This window comes from Bombina bombina, chromosome 7 (assembly GCF_027579735.1).
Source record: "Bombina bombina isolate aBomBom1 chromosome 7, aBomBom1.pri, whole genome shotgun sequence".
Classification (NCBI taxonomy): Eukaryota; Metazoa; Chordata; class Amphibia; order Anura; family Bombinatoridae; genus Bombina; species Bombina bombina.
In genome coordinates this window covers 425,346,912-425,369,223 of record NC_069505.1, presented here as the reverse complement: position 1 = coordinate 425,369,223, position 22,312 = coordinate 425,346,912, and the positions used below count along the sequence as shown (strand labels likewise).

The following is a 22,312-nucleotide window of genomic DNA, read 5'->3' as shown; positions in this document are numbered from 1 at the left end:
TACATTATTAAAAAATGAAAATGAGTTATACTTATAGAGTGCGCAATAACGCAATAGCGTTTGTGCCACATGACTTTATCTTTTTGCTTGCGCCCCAAAAAGGTATCGTGGAACGCCTGTTATTATGCCCCTTGAAAGTTTCCAAAAAAACTGTTGCAACTTTAAAAGAAAATTTATAAACATTACGGTTCTTGCTACTGAAAGTTATAATTATATAGTGCGCAATAACGATTGCCACATGACTTTTCATTTTTTTCTTGTGCCCCAACAAAGGTATCGTATACTGTTACTATGCCCCAAGAAAGGGTCCAAAAACAATGCACTTTCATCAAATATTGCTAATTTGTGTTCTCGAAAATGAAAGAAAATTATACAGTGCGCAATGATTGGCACATGACTTTTTCTTTTTTGCTTGCGCCCCAAAAAGGTATCGTGGAACGCCTGTTATTATGCCCCTTGAAAGTTTCCCAAAAAAATGTTGCAACTTTAAAAGAAAATTTATAAACATTATGGTTCTTGCTACTGAAAGTTATAATTATATAGTGCGCAATAACGATTGCCACATGACTTTTCATTTTTTTCTTGTGCCCCAACAAAGGTATCGTATACTGTTACTATGCCCCAAGAAAGGGTCCAAAAACAATGCACTTTCATCAAATATTGCTAATTTGTGTTCTCGAAAATGAAAGAAAATTATACAGTGCGCAATGATTGGCACATGACTTTTTCTTTTTTGCTTGCGCCCCAAAAAGGTATCATGGAATGCCTGTTATTATGCGCCTGGATACATTCTTGGGGCACAAGTAAAAAGAATGTCATCTAGCAATAACGCTATTGTGCACTATATAATTGTTTTTAACAAAAGGAAATCTTAATTTTATATATATATATTTTTGTTTATTGGATCAGACAGGAGAGAAAAAACAAACAAAAGATGCCCTAAATATCTGAGGACTATGGAGGTTGTTAGTGATGAAACTTCCGGATCACCACCGATGCCCACAGTCACACTTGAAAATAGACAGATTACTGTAATTGAAAAACCTTTCGAAGAAAATACAGAAGGTATGGTAAATTTTGTTACACTTTTTTAGACACTCAGTAATTGATTACTCATATATAACCAAAAGTGTTTCACTTACATTTTATTTGTATAATACCCGTGAAATAATGTCCACAGATTTATTAAAATTACAACAAAGATAAATAGGTAATAAAGTTAATGTACAATGCTCTCTCTCTATCTCCCTCTCTTTTGATGTCTCTCTCTCCCGTTCTTCTGCTCTCTCTCTCCCCTTTCTCCCCCCTCTCTTTTGCTGTCTCTATCCCCCCTCTCTCTTGATTTCTCTCTCCCCTTTCTCCCCCTCTCTTTTGCTGTCTCTCTCCCCCCTCTCTCTTGATTTCTCTCTCCACTTTCTCCCCCCTCTCTTTTGCTGTCTCTATCCCCCCTCTCTCTTGATTTCTCTCTCGCCTTTCTCCCCTCTCTCTTTTGCTGTCTCTCTCCCCCCTCTCTCTTGATTTCTCTCTCCCCTTTCTCCCCCCTCTCTTTTGCTGTCTCTATCCCCCCTCTCTCTTGATTTCTCTCTCCACTTTCTCCCCCCTCTCTTTTGCTGTCTCTATCCCCCCTCTCTCTTGATTTCTCTCTCGCCTTTCTCCCCCCTCTCTTTTTCTGTCTCTATCCCCCCTCTCTCTTGATTTCTCTCTCCCCTTTCTCCCCTCTCTCTTTTGCTGTCTCTCTCCCCCCTCTCTCTTGATTTCTCTCTCCCCTTTCTCCCCCCTCTCTTTTGCTGTCTCTATCCCCCCTCTCTCTTGATTTCTCTCTCCCCTTTCTCCCCCTCTCTTTTGCTGTCTCTCTCCCCCCTCTCTCTTGATTTCTCGCTCCCCTTTCTCCCCTCTCTCTTTTGCTGTCTCTATCCCCCCTCTCTCTTGATTTCTCTCTCCCCTTTCTCCCCCTCTCTTTTGCTGTCTCTCTCCCCCCTCTCTCTTGATTTCTCTCTCCCCTTTCTCCCCCCTCTCTTTTGCTGTCTCTATCCCCCCTCTCTCTTGATTTCTCTCTCCCCTTTCTCCCCCCTCTCTTTTGCTGTCTCTCTCCCCCCTCTCTCTTTATTTCTCTCTCCCCTTTCTCCCCTCTCTCTTTTGCTGTCTCTCTCCCCCCTCTCTCTTGATTTCTCTCTCCCCTTTCTCCCCCCTCTCTTTTGCTGTCTCTCTCCCCCCTCTCTCTTGATTTCTCTCTCCCCTTTCTCCCCCCTCTCTTTTGCTGTCTCTCTCCCCCCTCTCTCTTGATTTCTCTCTCCCCTTTCTCCCCTCTCTCTTTTGCTGTCTCTCTCCCCCCTCCCTCTTGATTTCTCTCTCCCCTTTCTCCCCCCTCTCTTTTGCTGTCTCTCTCCCCCCTCTCTCTTGATTTCTCTCTCCCCTTTCTCCCCTCTCTCTTTTGCTGTCTCTCTCCCTATCTCTACTCGCTATGTATTTTCAGCTCTCTCACACCCGGAAACGCCAACCTCACACCACCCTCACACCCGATCAGCACTAGCAACGATTACAGGTCTCTACTGCGCATAACAGCTTTTGAAAAACAGAAAATGCCTATATTATATAGATATATTTTTTTTTGGTTATAGAAGCAGCAGTAGAAATTAGAACGGAAGAGCCAGATTTTGTTCTACCTATCCAAAGACCAAAAATAACAGTAGAACATTCTTCGGACTCCGATTCTGTGTGTTTTGAAGGTTGGTTTTGGTATTTGTAATATAATGATTTTGCTTTTCTATAAGCATCTTTATTTGAATATGGTAATCCGTTTCATTAATTTGTTTTATTCCTAGATGATGTTGAAGTCGAAGATTCTACTTCCACAAGAAACATTGGTACACGTAAGTACAAATTATTTACATTTGTTTTTAGCCCTAATTATTATTTTGTTTTTATAAATATATATATATATATTAAAAAATTAATACATACATATATATATATATATGTTTATTAACAAATATTTATACATTGTAGGATGTTCGTGGAAATGTTCTTTATACAAAACGCATTTGGATACAGCCTAAAATTTGAAACATCTTTCTAATTTACTGATATTGTCAATATACAAACTTAGATAATTGGAGTAAATTATTAAGTGTATTCCAATTCTCAGTTCTATATGAAGCATGTAATGTTGATTGTCACATTAATATATATTATAAACTTCAGTTTATAAAAATTGGACAAAATGAATGTTAAATCTTACTAACAATTTTTTTAATAAATTTTTTTATCTTTAAAAGAGGTTGTGGAAGAAGAACTGGGACTCATATCAAGAGAGACCATAATCGCCGAATTTGATCGGTTAGAAGTAATGATGCATAGCATAACAAGAAGCATCCAAAATTTTAGAAGAGCCATAACGGATCAAATGTATTAAAAAAAAAAAGAAAAAAAAAAAACACTGAAAATTTAACTTACTATATTTCTAATATATTTGCATTTTTGGTTTAGTTTCTATTAAAAATTAATATATTATAATATATGTGTCTGTTATTTTTTAAAAAAGGTAAAGATTAATAATAGAGAAATACATTCAAACGGCATTAATAGTTTTTAATTTAACATATGATATGTTATAAATCATAACCAAAATTTATACATTAACTGTTTAAAAAACAAAAAAAACATTTTAAGAAAACCCACCCGAAAAAAAATCAATGATTCTCAATTCTTGTTTGTAAAATATTCACTAGTAATGCAAGCAACCTATTTGTCTCTTGACGTGCAAGTAAACTCTGCCTGTCAATTTCCAAGCGTTCACTTTGCAGGTCACTCATCTGTTGAAAAAAAGCCCTTTGTTCATTCTGAAAATTTGTGGCTAATTGCAGAATGTTAACCAAATTTACTGATATTGCCTCTTCAGTTGGTGCTTGTGCTTCTTGTTGGATATCTTCGTGTACATCTCCAATTTCTTCTTCTGGTACTTCTACATTTGTACTTGAGGAATGTACAGGAGATGTCTCCTGTATTGGTTGTAAATTCAGAACGTATTCAACATTTTCTGAATCATCTATAATAAAGATAAACAATAATTTCATTTTTACAATGCCACCTATTATAGATTACTATCATCTTTAAATGAAAATATGAAAATTAAATTTAATATTGATGAGATTTTAAAAGGGCAGAATACACATGTATCAGCATCTTTAAAGTATAATATTCCACAACAATTACATTCAAATTTTGTAATTGCTGGATATAAGCAAATTACAATTTCAATACAATTGTCAGCTTTTGTTAATTCTATTGCTATCTGTATGTTATAAGCTGGAATGCAATTCTTAAAGCATCCATCATATTTTAGTTTCAGCACCATGGTCAGTGGTTCCAATAAACAAGCACTAACCATGGTGCTGATCCTAAAATGGGATGGATGCTAAGATTTACATTCCATCTTATAAAATATAGATAGCAATATAATTAATAAAATATGAAAAATGTAGTGAAATTGTAAGTTGCTTATAATTTCATGCTGTATCTGAATCTACAAAAAAAAAGTCTTATAATGTTTTAATATGATTTGCACACAAAAAAAATGTTGCTTTACCTTCAAAAAGGAGCAAAGTTTCCTCTCCTTCAATATTCTGTTCATTATGATTCTCTTCTTTAAAAAATAAATAAAAAAAAATTAAAAAAATTATAAAGGCAAAATACATATAGCACACTCTTGAGGGACAATATAGGCACAAATACCTACCAACTTCTTGCAGGACGCTGCTGCAAGCGGCAATCTCTGTTAATGCATGAGCATCTGATTGTGTAGGTGGGGATCCTAAAAAAAAAAAGGGTGCACAAAATTGGAAATATATTACTGCATTATTTAAGTTACTTCCATTACAAACAAAAAGTGAAAAACAGATTGAACATCAAATGTGCTTTTCAACAAAAGTTTCAAAGAAAACAAAATTAAATATTAATATAAGGAAAAAAATTGTATTTGAAATCAATCACCAGTAATGAGTGAGGAGAATGAAAACATTTATCAATTTCAATTAGGATTTAAATACTTCATTAGCAATATAAATATAATAATAATAATAGTTTACCTGCATAATCGTCTGTGTCTCCTTGCACTTCAATTCCCTCCACAACCTCAGGCCCCATCAAATTAAGAACTTTCTTCTCATACTCCATTAGATCAGCAGTATATCCTGGACCACCTCCTGTACCTCTTGCTGAACGTTTTTCTTTGCATAATTTCATTTTAATTATTCTTTTTATATCCGAAAAACGTTTTTTACAATTATTGACATTTTTGGGGTTTATACCCTGTGCAGATACCTCCTGGCTTATATCTTGCCATATCTGCCTTTTACGTGCCATAGGTGTCTGCCTGCTTCTACAGCCTAGCAGGACATCATAGTGATTTAAAATTTTGTCTACAAGAACATTGTTTTGAGATAGGCTAAAATGTATATTTCGACCACCTTTTGTTTTGCTGGCAGTTGATGCGTTTTCCTGTAGGCCAGCAGCAGACATAATAAATAAATAACTAATTTAATATATAAAAAAATATATCAATTATTTTTTGGATTAAAAATTATAAATATACAAATAAAAAAAAAAATTGGAGTAGAAAAATATTGATATATTAATAAATACGATATATATATATAAATCTCTGTAAATATATTGCACCAAAAAAATAAATAAAAATATATATTATGAAAAAGAACAATGAAAAGAATATAGTTTTAGCGACCAAATGAGGGCAACTTTACAGTGTGCAGAAGCGCCAAAAAAGGGGCAGAATAAAAAGAACTTTAATCATAAATAAGAAATAACAAGAATAAACAATCACGTGTTTAATTTCTTTTATTTTAATAGGACAATAACAATAATAACAATGAAACTATTCCCGGAAGTAAAAGTCATGATAATTACTTCCGAGTGATAAATAAAGTGAAAATCATCGGATTCTCCAAGAAACTATACTAGTCATTCGCTTGTCATCGCAAAAAACTTTTGCACGAAATTTGTCTCAACAATATTAATAAATATTGGCGAATAATTGGATTTCGGAAATTGCGAATAGCTACGAAAATTTCCGCGACTTTTTTTGCGCATTTTTTCGGAGCTTGATAAATCTTGCCCTTACTAGATGTAAGTTCTTTTTCGCATTTTAATATTTAATTTGAAGTTCCATAGAGGTCCCTCTGTCAGCCGTTTGCATGTTCCAAAATTCCAGTCAGTGCCCAGTCAAATGTACCACTATTCTACCACAGGAACCCACGTTGCAGCGTGACTACGGATCCTCCTGACAAGAAGCTCTTTGGAACTTGCAAACGGCTGACAGAGGGACCTCTACGGAACTTCAAATTAGATATTCAAATTCGAAAAAGAACTTACATCTAGTAAGTGTGTTTTTAACTTGATATTGCTTCTTAAAAATAAAAACCGCCTTGAATTGGGGTTGCGCTGTCTCCTTTTTGTTTTTACATGTCCATGAATACTATAAACACTATTTGTTTACGGACAACTGTTATTACAATATGTTTGTTACTCTCAGCATTGTACGAGTATCAGCATGTTATGCGCAGGATGGTTACGGTTATTCAGTGTTATTGATAATACATGTTACATGTTTTACACTTATGTGGAGATACAGGCTTTTAAACAGGGAGAGGTTCTCCTTATCGTCTAGTGGCAAAAGAATGCTGGGCTCTCAGACTCTGGTTATCTTGTTTTCCAATTAACCATCATGCACCTGTTGTTTCTAAGACTACTTGCATGTCTGCTAATGTAAATTATTTTATTTCAATAAAGCTTGTTGGAATAATAATTAAAAAAACAACTTGCATGATAAAAGGAGCAGGAACTTCCTGTCAGTTTACTAGAGTATAAATTTCTCATGTGACAATTTTTTTTAATATCGTGTGAAGCTTTTTCAGATGCAACAGATAAAAATGTGTCTAGTATTGTACCTGCAGTAGCTTAAAAGGACATAATACACAGATGTTGAAACACTTGAAAGTGATGCAGCATAACTGTAAAAAGCTGACTAGAAAATATCACCTGAGCATCTCTATGTAAAAAAGAAAGATATTTTACCTCAAAATGTCCTAAGTATTCAAATCCTATTGCTTTAAGAAGCAAATCAGTATGTCTGTCCTGTGACAGGCAAGGGAGTGAGCCTCGTGCACACTCATGTTATTTCCCTATTTAGTTTAAGGAAGTTTACTATGAAATCTCATGAAATCACAGTAAAATAGTTCATGACCTCAGCACTGTTGATGCCGATTGGCTGCAGTTCATTTCTTCATTTTTCTTTTTAACCTGCAGCTGGACAGTGGCTGAAGTATAGCTTTTTACCCAGCACTTACTCTGGTGAGCTGAGGAAATTGTGAGGTAAATAATATTCCTTTTTTACATAGAGACGCTCAGGTGATATTTTCCTGTCAGCTTTTTAGTTATACTGCATCAGTTTCAAGTGATTTAGCATTTGAGTATTATGTCCCTTCAAGTATTCACATGCCACTGCAAAGAGACTTCAAGCAGCCAATAAGGATGCTAGTCCTAGGACAAGCTAGGGAGTGTGCATCTGTCATGTGCAGGCGCAGTCACGTTATCTTTCTGTTTAGTTTAAGTAAGTGCTATGAAATCTCATATGATCACAGCAAAGCATTACCTCAGCACTGCTGATTGGCTTTTTCCGTTATGCTGCGTCACTTTCAAGCGATTTAACATATGAGTATTATGTCCCTTTAAGCAAAATCCTACTTTCCATTAACTTGCTTGTAGTGTTCCAAGATTAAAGTTATACAAAAGGGAAAATAAAACTTTCATGGTTCAGAGCAGCAAATTTAAAAGACACTTCAATTTATGTAATCACATTTACTTTGTCCTCTTGGTATCCTTTGTTGAAAAGCATACCTGGGTAGGCTCAGAAACAGTATTGCAGAACTGGGAGCTAGCTGCTGATTGGTGACTTCACACATCTCTTGTCATTGGTTCTCCAGGTGGTTATTTTGCCCCTTAAACAGTTGCATTGCTGCAGGAGGCTGTGGCTTCTGACACTCGATAAACCACTTAAATCACAAGTGGCTGTAATGGAAGCAATTTGTTTTGTTTTTTTTGCCACAATTCAGAGAATAAAAAAAACCACACAGACTAATACCATGTTAATTAATGCTTTAGCAGCCAAACACATTTTAATAGAGACTTTGTATTTCAAGATTCCCCCCCCCCCAAAAAAAAATATTCTGTCGTAGTTATAATGAAAAGCAACAGACGTTGCACAAAATACAATCAAATGTTTTCTAAAACAAAAGAAAAAAAATATAGGCTTGTTAAAAGCTACCATTCATCCCCCCCTGAAAAAAACATAAAATAAAGTCATTTTTATCAGAAGACTCCACGTGTAAATCCCTCACCTACCAAACAATACAATGATCTTGTAGGAAAGGGATTTATAGAACATGACGAATATTTATGAGAAGAAGTTACGGCTGTTTTAGAACCTGCACAATCAGGAAAATCCTGACTCACCCCTCTCTATCCCCATGAAACTGGGTCTTTGTGAGTCGTACGGACAGATACATACAGTACCAGCTGCGACAAAAAAATAAACAGAAAACGAAACAAACACAAAAATACAAATTGTAAAACATACAGACTATGGTCTCAGCTTATACTTTACTTAATAGAGTTTAAACATTTTTTTGCGTGAATTCTGATTTTTTTTTTCTTTTTTCAGTACCACAATACTATTTAGACTTCAAAACAGGGCAGCAGACACATTTTTATTAAAAAACAAACAAAACTATATATTATAATCATAAACAGCGGAGGACATTGCAGTGGATGGATTTGCTGAAATGTGCTTGTATCTGGTGAAAGGACAACAATGACTTGTGGCGTATGAGACAGCTGGATACAATTTGTTTTTCTTCTAAATTGTGCCTGAGAGGAAGAAAGTCTATGAAAAACCTGATTTTTTTTTTGAAAGTTTATCTGTCCAAACTAGCAGACCTTAAGGGTTATAGACATCAAGAATACTTGGTGAAGGTGGAACTGATTGCCGGGGGAGGGGAGTTATGGCAATATCCCCGGGTAACCACCATATTCTTGAGTGTCCTATCCGCTAGCAAAAACAGGTACAGGCTTAGATTGGAAGCAGAGCAGTCAAACAGAAGTTATGGTATCTGAACAGACAAGAGCCAATCGAGAAGTTTTGAATACAATTCACGGGGCAGTAAAATCCTCCAGACTAGAGGGACTTACTGAACATATAATCTACTTTAAGACAACTTACCTTCCCAGACTGGAAGCAAAATACACGAGAGCCATATTTACCAAGCAGTGCTCAATAATCCTTAAAGGGACATAAAACCCACATTTTTTCTTTCATGATTTAGAAAGAGAATGCAATTTTAAACATCTTTCTAATTTACTTCTATTATGTAATTTGTTTTAGTCTCTTGATATTCTTTTGCTATCTAGATATGCGCAGTAGCTGCTGATTGGTTGCTGCACGTAGAAGCCTCATTTGATTGGCTCACCAATGTGCATTGCTTTTTCTTCAAATAAGGATATCTAAAAAATGAAGCAAAATAAATAATAGAAGTAAATTATAATGTTGTTTAAATTTGTATGTTCTATCTGAATCATGAAAGAAAGATTTTGGGTTTAGTGGCCCTTTAAGGCTTGGAAGGAGTATTAGATGCGAACACAACCTGGTCAATAAGACTCACAGCACTTTGCAAGAAAAAAGCAGAGTTAATTCAAGTATAGCTTAAACTGGAACACTGAATTCTGTGGAAGGATAAGGGATCTCTGCAACCATCACACTTTCAGAAAACCTTAATTTCTGCTATGACTTATAAACCAACCATGACATGGACCTTCTGAGATTTAAGCAGTAGTGAAAGGTTTCCACATGAAACTAGAGAACACTGTCCAAGCCCTCAAGAAGAACAAAGTAGACTCTCTGAGAACAGAACAACTATGCTAGAAAATAACGTACAGGAGTGATGGTAATTAGGCAACAAATCCCCCCAAAAATGACTAGTTAAGGGAATATGATCCTTGCTTTATAATACAGTTAAGTGCCACAGCTTTTAGATGTTTGCTAAGGACACAACTAGATATCACCTGCTGAAATGATTAGAGGAACCCTTAAACTATCCAGCCGGCCTAAGCTTTTTCATCACAACACAAATTAAGACATTGCCCCTGAAATTAATGTAAACTATAACTCTCCTCTAGCGACTTTGAGAATTCAAAATATTTTTGGCCTGAGAACCTTCTACTCCAGACTCCGGCAGTAAATCTAGGTGTGAATTTTGGACACAGCTGGAAAAACAAAACAAAACTACCATTGTGTTAGGCTCTTGCTGAAGCAAGCTATTCCTTTGGCAGCAATATTGGGGGAGGTGTTAAGTTCTACAATACACTACTGTTAGACAAGTCATGAGGTGGGCTGATGTTAATTGGCTGTAAACAATGCCTTGATACCCTGTCTCCATTCATATTTAATAAAGGATTCTTAATGCCAAGAGTAATAAGGTTCTAAATAAAAGATAACTCACATGATGGGATCTGCACTCTTTTCAAGCCCTATATTGTGTAAATTAAACCCCTTCACTTTTTTTTTCTGCCCCCCCCCCCCAGGTTGCTAGGGAAAATATGTTACAATATATAATAAATGAATATTTTAAACCTTGTTTTAGAGATACAACGAGGAAGTATCAGGAGTAATAAACAATGATTTTGTGTCTCATCACCAGCCCTAATAAATTAGCATGGAAACATAAGCTGCATATTGTAACAATATATATTTGGTTAGCGGAGGAATAAAAAAAATCCAAATAATATCAAGCACACAATGTAACGTGAAGCATATTTTGTCTTTTTGAATGCGGAGGGATTGGAAATAAATTTTCCCTTCCTTGTCGACCAGAAATGAAGCCGTCTTCACCCTTTTGACTACAGTATTGTTCTATAGTGCATTTTGTCTTTCTTGAGAAGCAATTTTTTAATACAGTCTTGGTTTAACCCATTCACTGCAGCTGGGATTAAATGCCAAAAGCACCTTATATTAGGGGAATAATTATATTTTGTATATTAAAAAACAAAACAAAAAAGTCAAAACAGCAATGAAAGCAGAATATTATATTTACAAGTGCCAACATTTTGCATCACTAAACTGTAGAGCAAAGCATAGAACTATACATTTATCTGTGGCTAACTGCTCATCAGTGTGGCATTTTTAAACTAAAGTCAGGCACATTGCCCCTTTTTGCTCACAAAGGATTTTGCAGTGAATCACAGACCAATGCAAAGATGGTTTATCTTGCAGCGAATGGGTTAAACCCATTTCACACCAACTATTTAAATAAAAGGCATTTTGGCGCTAGCAAACCAACCACATTGTAAACCCTCATCAGTTACACTGCATATCTGATAGAGTTTATGATTTGTTTTTGTTTTTTTAAGTACACGACTTTATGTAAACAGATGATAAGTTAGTAAAAACCAAGTAAATTGCAAGAAGTCTGTGCTTTCCTCATGACAATCCATGATAGACAATGACCCCCCCAGCACCATGTGTGCTTTAAACTGAAACTTCAAAACATCAATCCTTCCATGTGATTTAACTAGTGGGGCAACATAACTTCACAAGTGTCTTGAAGAAAAAAAAAAGTGCCCCTGGTTTCCAGTACAGAAGAACACCTGTTACCCAATAGCATCAAACACCAAGAAGATGCTACTGGTTACACACAAAGAGAAAGGACTTTTTCTATAATACAAAAAGGTGCAACCTTCCGCACTATACAGAGATCAGATGGGCAGAAGAATAGTTATATACAAGGAAAGGGCTCAGATGGCAGAGAGAGCACAAAGTTTGGCTTGTTGGAGGAGTCAGTCTCCACAATTATCCTTGCTTTAGAGTCAAACAGACTTTAACCAGCACAAGACACATTTATTCTACAAAAGGCAAACCATCTTTTTGTAACAATGAATTCAAATGATCCACACTCATACAGGTAATATGGACAGAGAAGCAGTAGACCCCAAGGATGACTGGAGAGCAGAAGACAGGGAGGCTCCCTGAGTTTGGTAGAGGAAGGGAACAAAATAATACACAGATTTCACACATTGCTTTAGTCTTGTAGCCCACTGTAATATATACATCATGAGTCCATATGAGTAAGTAAATGTGGTTTGTTACAAAAGCATTTTTGTTGAGGTGTTCTATTCACAGAAGCTTTGGAAAGATGGCATTTTGCTAAGCTCTGTAGGCTCACAGCTATTCTGGTCGTTAAACAGAATTCATGGCCAGCTGTAGATGTCAAGTCATTTTTCTCGTTCTGATCTGATTCGCTTTGGTAGCAGTCTCCAAATCCCCATGCATGTTTACCAACAAATGCAATAAATAGATCATGGACAAGTAAAAAAATATGGCAAAAAAAAAGGATGATGAAAGAAACCATATAACCAGTTTTAAGTATACCCATGACACCATACAGTTTAAATGACAATTATCTAAAGTTTACGGAGGAGTCCAAGAAGCCGTTTGATGATTTGTGATTGTCCGTTTCTGTAGGCTCTTCTGAATAATACTAAACATAATGCTTGTAATGAACCTGGAGTTAACATGGATCTCTAACTGGAGTGAAGTTTCTTAAGGAAAATGTGGAATGACTGATAGGGAAAGCAGAAATAGAACTAGCAGAACTTTCCACCAGATAAATGGAAATAATAAAACAAGTATTCAGATGGTACAACAAAAACAAACAATAATTACATGTCTTAATAGACGTAACTATCAGGTGCAAGATGATTTCCTTTAAGACAACAATTCAAACTACTCAAGTCAGAAAACCATAGATTGTGGAAACAAATTATTTACTGAAGAGCAAAAGCATGTCAGTATGAAACAGAATATTGTCTAAGAGCCTTCATACATAGTAAATGGGAGTGTGCGACATGAAGCAGAAGGTACAAACATCCACATTTGAGTAAGAACTCCATATACTTGATGGCAACCTCAGAAGAGGTGCCTTAAGTCAGTTTACAGAGAGAGTTGGTCATATAGTTTGTGTTAAGCTCCTACTCACAGGAAGCCACCAAGACAACTCATGGTGTCTACAGATCTAACTCAACGGGAAAGGACAAATAAGCAGGTTTTATAGATGAGTATGGAACAACTGAGAGCACCTGAACTTTTAACTACAGTATATTCTGGTTTTGAGGTTGGCACTGGGCTAGACAAAGCCACATTCTGGATTGCATTAAATACAGGTGTCTATAGCAAAGCACAACTCCATAATACCCTAAAGATTAAGACATGTCCATAAGGCATACAGAACCTAAAGACAAGGGGACGAAAAATGATGAATGTTCATGCCTACAGTGCTTTTTTTTTTACCAGCTTGTTGATGGAGAATATGTGAGAACAACAGTTTTATTGACCAAGCATGCACAAGTGAGGATAACTCTGACTGATGGAGCGCACGTGAGATATTTCCCACTGACTGATCACACACACAAGTGAGGTAACTGTCCCGTTGACGCAGCACATGTGAGAGTGACAATAATACTGGCGAATAAAGTGCAGCAGCTCCTGCCACCAGTGGTAATGCTTCCTTTTCCAATACCATTCATTCTTGCCCTTTTTCATTAAAGCAGTACAATTAGGTAGAAATTCTGTGTTAAATGCAAAGACTATGTGTCAAGTTCATTTGGCAAGACATTAAACAATATTGTAAGGGAATGTTGGATTAATAAATAACACAGAACTGTTAATTGGGCTTGTAACCCCATTCAGTGACAGAGTAATGAGGCATCTGCTTACTGAAGGGGGGTTCACTCTTGCTGTCAGAAAATGAGAAGAAACAAACAGTATTGGGGTTCGCTCCCCTAAGTTAATGGTGGAGGTAAACAACTTTTTTTTTTGTAATGATGACTCTCCTAGCATTGCCTGTCCCCACCAGCTAAGGGGACCTCACTGGGTGAGCGCCTAAGACTGAGCTGCACCAGTATGAAATGTAGATGTACACTGGAAACCACTTCTCAATTCATGCAAGCTGGGGAACACCAAACAGTATCCCCCCCCCCCCCCCAAAAAAAAAACAAAACAACCCAAAAGCTAAAAAAAGTCTTTTGGCTGCAACAGCTAACATATATTTGGTATTCAATTGCTTATTAACCAAAGTGAAACAAGCCTGCAACACATCCCAAACAGGAAGAACTAGACTGCATTACATAGCTGTACAACTCTAATTTGTATCTGAAATGAGGAATTGGCAACAAATAAAAAAGAAGGTTATTGTATACTCAGTTAGCTATACTTGTTATAATTTGCCAGGTTTTCTGGAATCATTATACAACGCAAATATTTAAACAGATCAAAAGGCCTCAAGAAAACAGCACAGACATGACAGCGCAACTCCATATAAACATCAATACCATAGACTGCCAGTCTGTGCAAAGAGAGCCAAAGGCCTCCAGATGAACTGGCCGCAAGGAACCTGACTCTATATGATGGTGCCATAGCTATAGGTTACATGTGACGGAGCTTTGTAGGTAGCGTGTGGGAGAGAGGGCAATGCCTAATCTATAAAATGCCAGACTACAGTTTACAAGTGATTAAGGGTGCAGAGAAGCAAATGTAACACAACACCTTTTCAGTTTTTAAGTCCTCCAGAATGTATATTAAGTACAAAGATAACACAATGACCGAACGCTGCAAATCAGTACAGTACATCACGCATGTGCAGTAAATTTAAGTGCTTTGTTACGAACTACAGAGGTGCAACAGTTATTTTAACCCCTCCGTTGCTGAGGGGGGTCTGAGGGATGGACTGGAAAGATGGAAGTGTTACATATTTCTTTTAGTATCTATATTAATGTTGGATGATGATTGGGGCAAAAATATAAAAATATATGTAGATTCTTTACACTGAGGGGCAAGGCAGTATTTTTACAGACAAGTTATAATAAACTATGAATATAATATTGTTCCTAACCATTCACTGTATAGCTCAAACTCTGACCGTCCCATATGTAGAGATGTTTTGTTTTTTTACATAGCTACACACAAGCATTCTCTGGCACCAAAGGTCTGTGTCACATATTGTAGCGATGTGCTACAGTCCCCTTGGGCAAGAATAACTCTATCCCATAAGTCTATCAGCACCTTCATTTAAATAAAGTATTTCCCTGCTACTGGCTGGAAGCTGCTTTGTTGCACTGTGTGTCAGTGACTGAATAGCTCAAACATGCAACTTGCTATTTGGCTTCCATCACAAACAAAAAATAGGACAAAATCTCAAGGAGACTGCTGGTCGACCTCACTAACATTCAGATGTGATGTGCCAGGCTTTAGGTGTAAAACACATTTAGCCAGTCTGCAGTAAAACTAACTTTTAAATATTGGTGATGAATGACCTCACCAGGAAGCGCACAGGTGCCTGCTGGGAAGCCAGTTTAGTGCCAATATTTCTACTAACTGCATATAAACACACCATCACATATATAACTAGAGAACTCATTAGCAGCAGATAAATGTATGTGTGTCATTGTCACTGCTGGAGATGAGCAACATTATAGATCAGTACAGACAGCTGTATGTAAAGTGGGAATTGGGATGTTTTGGTGGGTCTAGTTATTTGTAAACACATTTATGGATACTATAAATTAACAGAAGTGGGAAAAAGGGATATAGAACTGGTTCTCATTACCAATAAAACATTCCAGAATTTGCTAACAAAACTCCCCCAAAAGTACACAAAAAATAGTTACCCTGCTTGTGTTCGCCTCTTCATATCCAGTCCTGGTAGGGCGGCATGCAAGCCCTGTACAGCAGTAAGCAGATTGTGGGCTCCGCACACTGTCAGACAGAGCAGACTGCTGCACAAATAAACTATAGCCACTTGTTGAGTGCAGCACATCGCTCTAACTTGCATTTCTGGGGACATCAAGTAGTGCCGTGACAATACAGTGGCACACAGACGAGTACGCACACAGCTGGCTGAAATGTTGCGGATTTCTGAAGTTTTACATACAATAATATTAATTCAACTTACTTCATATAAAGCCAATAGCTTTACTAAAACTGGGAATCATCCTAGAAACCCTTATGAATTTATTCTATGTTTAAAGTACAAGCACACACCCCACTGATGCATCAATTGGCTATATTGCCACAGCCAGAAAAAAATAATTGGATTTTATTTCTATACATAGATTAAAAATAAAACAAAGTAATATTCCAAAGCATACAATGATAGTAGTTAGGCAGATACACTTTCTAAAAATAGGGATTAAGATAAAATCATTACTGCTGGTGCACCCATACTGACAAAACAGTTACACGGCCCAAAGGGGCAGCAACGCACTTGTGTGTCAAGATATTCCAGTAAAAAAACAGAACGATACTTTTGAGATGGAGATATATATATATCGTTCCTTGTAAGAAAACAAGGACAAATTCTGCTCAATATCACAATCAAACTGAAAAAATACTTGAAAAAACGATTTAAACTAAAACTTGCACTGCAACTCCTGGTTAACACACTGCAGTTTCAGCTTTCAATTTACAAGGCATTACTGTTTTTTTTTTTTTTTTATAAATCACATTTTTAAAGTCCCTTTCCTTAACAATACAATGAACTATTAGAAATGTTATTTTACAAGGCCCAAAAGCGGTGAAGTTCAGCAACATCCTCCAGGAGAACGGACAGCGCCAAACGCCATGCAGAAAACTTGACCTGGTTTGAGAAGCTGTTTTTTTTTTGACATCCAGAGATAGAACCACATAATATTGGTCTAGAGACCACAGTCTAAAGTAAAATAAAGAAACCCCCATGACGTGAACTAAAAACTCTGCAATACTGCAAGAGGCCATTTTTAGTTTGCCCATAATAGAGCGATTAAAACAAAATATTCTAACAAAGATTCCGAAGCACAAGTAACTTTCACAACACAACATAAAACCGAAGTCACACAAAATACACCATCTCACAGTTTTGTTATTACTACAGCCACTTAATGCAAAGCAAAAGCTCAATAACAGAATAATGCATAGATAGGGCCCATACCCACTAAGCAGCGTTTGGCAGGTCGTTCTGCTTACATGGCACCTGCCAAAAAAGAAACTGGAATCAAATCCCTGGACAGTTTAGTAGCTATGGGCCGTGGTCGGTTGCCCCTGAAGGGGTTAAATGCCACGTGAAAAGCAGCAAGATTTAGATTTCAGATTAAGAAAGCTGGACTGGGAGGGGAGTCAGTACTTCAGCACTCAAAGGGTTTTAAAACCAATTGCTTTGAAAGCAGGTAACAGGGAATAAAAAATGACCAGCAGACTTGATCTCATGGCAAATGAACCATAAAACCTCCCTTCTGCCCACCAAGTGATAAAGCAGCAATCCTTCATTAACGTGCTGAGCAAACCTCACAACACAAACTGGTATCCTTTAGTAAAAGGGATCATCATTTATGATATAGGAGGACGACAGAATATCTTGTAAGCCCTTCTTGACAGCAAAATAAAGGGTTTAAGGCAGCAGGAACACAAGTTCTCAGGCAGATCGCAGGAAGTGATCAGAATGGAGCACTCGGCTCGTTTGCACCAGGAATTTGCTGTAGAAATTCCCCTGGAAAAAACAAAGTCAGCAGCCACAAAGCACACATTGGGTTAAAGCATGCATCCTCTCTAATGTAAACATACAAATGGCGTTAGTTCTGCCGTATTGTAAAGGTAGGACAATCCACAGGAAGGTAAACCAACCCAAAAAACAAGCATTTAACCCTAGCACATCAACAGGAACACATCTCAGTAACAACTTCCAAACTGACAGATCCACAGTATGTGTTTTTTTGTCCACAAAAGTTGGAGTCTCACAAACCTATATACCTTACATGAAACCCACAGAGTGCCACAAAAGGAGCCACAGCATGCGAGATGGTTTTAGCAGACATTAAAGTAACCAGGGCATGTGTAGAGAAGTGCAATTAATAAAACAAACTGCCGTTTATTCCCTTGATTTCTTTTCCTTTGTGCAGTGGAAATCCAACGTTTGTTAGAGAACTTTAATTATTTGCAAAGCACAAGACCACATTCAAGGGAATAAAAGATAAGTTATATTAAAAACACAGAGCCTTAGGATTTAACCCTTCTGCCAGACACACATTAATGTGCGTCTGTCATTAACATTGTCAGTGCTAGTGGGATGGCAACACATACATGGGAATTTGGTTAGGATCTTATATTATGCAGCGCACAAATAACTAATCTGCAAACACAGCTCTGACATGGAAATGCAGATGCCAGGCAGATCCAGGGGGAATTAACCACTTGCCTGCCAGATGCAGCTGTCAGTCAAGGGGTTAATAGCAAGTAACATCTTAAAATTGCAATTATACAGGTGGGTTCCTGGAACAAACCATGAGAACTTACTAAATATTACACAGATGATGAGAGGTTTTACATTTTGTTAAAGCAGGACTTGACTTGACAATTCCCATAAGTCAAGGGAGCCACGAACCCTAGAATTACAATTCTACAGTTTTCACTATTTAACATATATTTAAACGCCATGTGCGTCTGGCTCCTCCCCAACAGGGAATATATTTGTCAACCCCTGCGTTAAAGTATTACACATTTTGCAAAACTAACTTCTCAGGGCAAAACCTTCTGCAAACAGTTTTACGGGCTGTTCAATTGAGATATACAGAGGTGAATTCTCCTCCGTTTTACCTAGATTTCAGGATTTAAACAATTAACATACTTTGTATAGCTTATTATGCACAATATTGTAGGATTACAATTTGATAACACCCGTGATTCAGCCTCCAGCAGCATTGAGAAGTCTCCACCAAATAAAAGAGATGGATGCCTTTAACTTTCTATGTTGAGAACTATAAAACCTGTTAATATGCAATAGTGAATGGGGATATGCACCAAGAAAAGCTAGATTTGGAATATTTCTTTGAAATAAAACACAGTGAAAAGGTAAATACTAGACTGGATATTAGACCCTGGATTGTACAGTGATATAGCATTACACTAGGGGGACGACTGCTCCAATGATAAGCAATTAAAGGAAGAAGCTATTAACCCTTTTTTGCACCCAGAAAGGCCACCAAGAGTGATGAATTGCTCCTTGAGGTTTAAGGATTCATTGGAATATCGATGGGGGAAAAAGCAAATTAACCCTTTCAGTGCTGGCCATATTTGCAGAGTGAGATTCAATGCATGAGCAGGAACAAATCTGGACTGGTACGCCATTATTTACACAAACTACACCCAGAGGCGCTAATTATGGTTGACCTCTCTACATCTGCACAGCTCCCTCCCCTACCAGTCCTTGTACCAGTTATTCAGATTCTTCAACAGAGATGAAACCTTTTTAATACCAAATTGTGGGTCACTGCAGCTACAGAGGAGTTCCAACCGGATAGTGCATGGTTACCTGCTCTGGATGCCAGAGGAATATCACAAAGAAAAAAAAAAAAACAGATACGTAACCCAACTGGAGCTGGTTATGGTTTCAGAGACAATAACTCTCTCATGACTTTCCTTCTGCGCAATCAGCCATAAATGGGACTTTAACCCTTGCATGCCAGAGTGGGCTATGCAATGTGCTGCAAAGTCCCCTGGCTGGCAAAGAGTTAAATTCACCTTATGCCCAACATGCAAGTTACCACTGTAAAGGCAGACAATGTAGAGGGGAGCTGGGTTAGTCATGTCCACCCCCCACATGTGTTACCCCCCTCCCACCCTTGTTGAAGTGCCGTACTCCATCTCCCCCGGCTATGAAAATGTCTCTTAACTTGCAAGACGGAGTTTAATTTCCATTTTTTTTTAACCTCAGCTGCCCTTTGAAGATTACAACACATTGCTCTGCAATGCTTTGTAGCCCAGACAGTCAAAGGGTTAATCTGCATCCTTTTACATAAACTTATCATACTTCATTATTTGTTTCAGCCTTCCAAAGAAAAATGCCATGAACCCCCCCCCCCAAAAAAAATGATTCATTTCCCAGCTCCCCCCAGCACAAAATGACTCTTAAATGGTAGGTTTTACGAATTCACATTGTCTTTCAACATTGGCTTTCAATATTCAAGTATTTCAAGACTGATATGTGTTTTTTGTCCTTTTTTTTTTTAGTTTTCTTCATCCCCCTCTTTTTTTCTGTTTTTCCCCAGAGTCCCTCCCTCCCCCTCTTTCTTCTGGTCTCCAAAGGGGGAGGAAGGAATTTGCAAGCACACACACAAAAAAAAAGAAGATAAACCAACCACTTTTAAAAGTGACCGCAGGTTTTTTTTGTAACGTTGGCGATCAGGAGTCTTATTCGGCACCCACCTGATGTCTTGCTATTCGCTTTTTTTTTTTCTTTTTTTCTTTTTTTTGTTTAAAAAAAAATGTATTTATTGCAAGTTTGAAAAAGAAAAAAAAACACAAAAAGGTCAACTTAGTGCTGCTGCTCTGAAAGGTCGCGAGGTCAGAGTTGAAAGTTCAAGGTTCATATTGAGTCGGTCCCTCCTCCCAGAAGGTCACCGGGTAGTAATGGGGCGGGACTGCCCATCCTGTGGGCATCCTCTGTGCTAGGCACACCCCACAAGCTGGATGTGTAGCTGGGAGTACCCCAGAGGGACACTCCCGAAAGGTCACTACTGCCTCCGCCACTGCTCCACTGTCCAAGCCCCGTGGTCCCTCCGAAAAGGTTCAGGGCTGGTCCTACTGGTTCCGCCTGGTGGTTCTGTCCAACTTCCAGAGGCTGCCAGCCTGCACCCGGAGCTGAAGGAGCTTGGGGCTGAGCTTGTGCAAAGTATCTGTTCACCTCCTCGTCCGTCGCAAACTCCGCAAGGATGGTCGTGTTACCCAGAACGCACCTGGATAGGAGAAGAATTTGCACAAAAATAAGATGAAAGTATTCGTAACTATAGAGATATTTACAGCTTAAATCCTAATCAAATAATGGGAAAACATAACATGTAATGTATAGTGCATATTAAATAAACATATAAGCAATGCTGGGAGTGGAAACTAAATTCAGCAACCTTTCTTTCAATCTACCATACATATTTATTGTAATTAAAGGGACACTGAACCCCCATTTTTTCTTCTGTGATTCACATAGAGCAGCAATTTTAAGCAACTTTCTAATTTACTCCTAATATCAATTTTCTTTGTTCTCTCACTATCTTTATTTGAAAAAGAAGGCATCTGAGGTTTTTTTTTGGTTCAGACTCTGGACAGCACTTTTTTTATTGGTGGATTAATGTATCCACCAATCAGCAACAGCCAAGGTTGTTCACCAAAAATGGGCCGGCATTTAAACTTACATTCTTGCATTTCAAATAAAGATACCAAGAGAATTAAGAAAATTTGATAATAGGAGTAAATTAGAAAGTTGCTTAAAATGTCATGCTCTATCTGAATCACAAAAGAAAAAAATTGGGTCAGTGTCCTTTTAACTTTAAAAGAAATTCAAGGCTGCTAAGCCTTTTTTTCACCCAGGTGCTGAGACAAATTTTGAGCTTTACCCACATTAAAACCCTGTAAGTCAAATTTCAGTGAGTGACCCACACAAATTAAATGTTTTTTTTCAGCAGGACCACCAGATTCACACTATAATTCATGGCATGTGAGATAGCTGCTGCAAAAACTGTGAAAAAAAATAAAATGTATATTTTAATAGATAATATAAAGAATGGTCAAGTGACTACTGATGTCTCTGTGATCACAAATTCAAAGTACTGGAAAACATGAGGCGCCTCATAGTGTGGTACAGTAATTCCAAACAGAGTCAATAGGCACAAAGTGACAAACTCACAGGTTCGATGGCACACACAGTACAAATGACGCAGACTGAGGCTTCAGAGCCGCCCAGCAGACTCCCTCCCGTTTAGGGGATTCCGGTATCACTCCGCCGGTTACGTCAGAGGCAGTGTCACAGGACGCCAACCAATCAATCGACGCAAAGAAGATAGGAGCAAGTCCCAGGATTATCGTCCAGGAGTGAGTCTGCCGGGCTGCTCTGAAGACTTGGCCTGCATCGTTTGCAATTTGCGTGCTATCGAACCTGTGAGTTTGCCACTTTGTGCCTATTGACTCTGTTTAGAATTACTGTACCACACCATGAGGCTCCTCCTTTTATGTCTTCCACAACTTTGAATTTGTGACCATTGTGTGCTTGGAGTGCAGCCTGAACATCAGACCTGAGTGTTTATTTGGGACTTTTCTCTTTATATATCTTGCATTATATAGTTTTGCATTTCTTCCCTTTAGCGCACCTTGTTTGGTTGTTGTAAGTTTATTTAT

General features: G+C 37.6%; 2 protein-coding genes and 1 long non-coding RNA gene across 7 annotated transcripts in view; 1 reads left to right on the top strand and 2 right to left on the bottom strand.

Annotated features, from left to right (window-relative positions):
* Positions 1–22,312, bottom strand: part of FAM83F (family with sequence similarity 83 member F) — an 818,594-nt gene that overhangs the window by 294,270 nt on the left and 502,012 nt on the right. The window lies entirely within an intron of this gene.
* Positions 2,629–3,309, top strand: LOC128666595 (uncharacterized). Its single transcript, XR_008403249.1, has 3 exons — positions 2,629–2,726; positions 2,823–2,870; positions 3,276–3,309. It is a non-coding gene; the product is annotated as an uncharacterized LOC128666595 (long non-coding RNA).
* The window catches only part of TNRC6B (trinucleotide repeat containing adaptor 6B), a 330,819-nt gene continuing 316,661 nt past the window's right edge, over positions 8,155–22,312 (bottom strand). For all 5 annotated transcript variants that reach the window (XM_053721289.1, XM_053721285.1, XM_053721286.1 and 2 more), the window contains one exon: positions 8,155–20,880. In XM_053721289.1, coding sequence (XP_053577264.1) covers positions 20,511–20,880 — 370 coding nt within the window. In that variant the 3' untranslated portion in view covers positions 8,155–20,510. The remainder of the gene's footprint in view (positions 20,881–22,312) is intronic.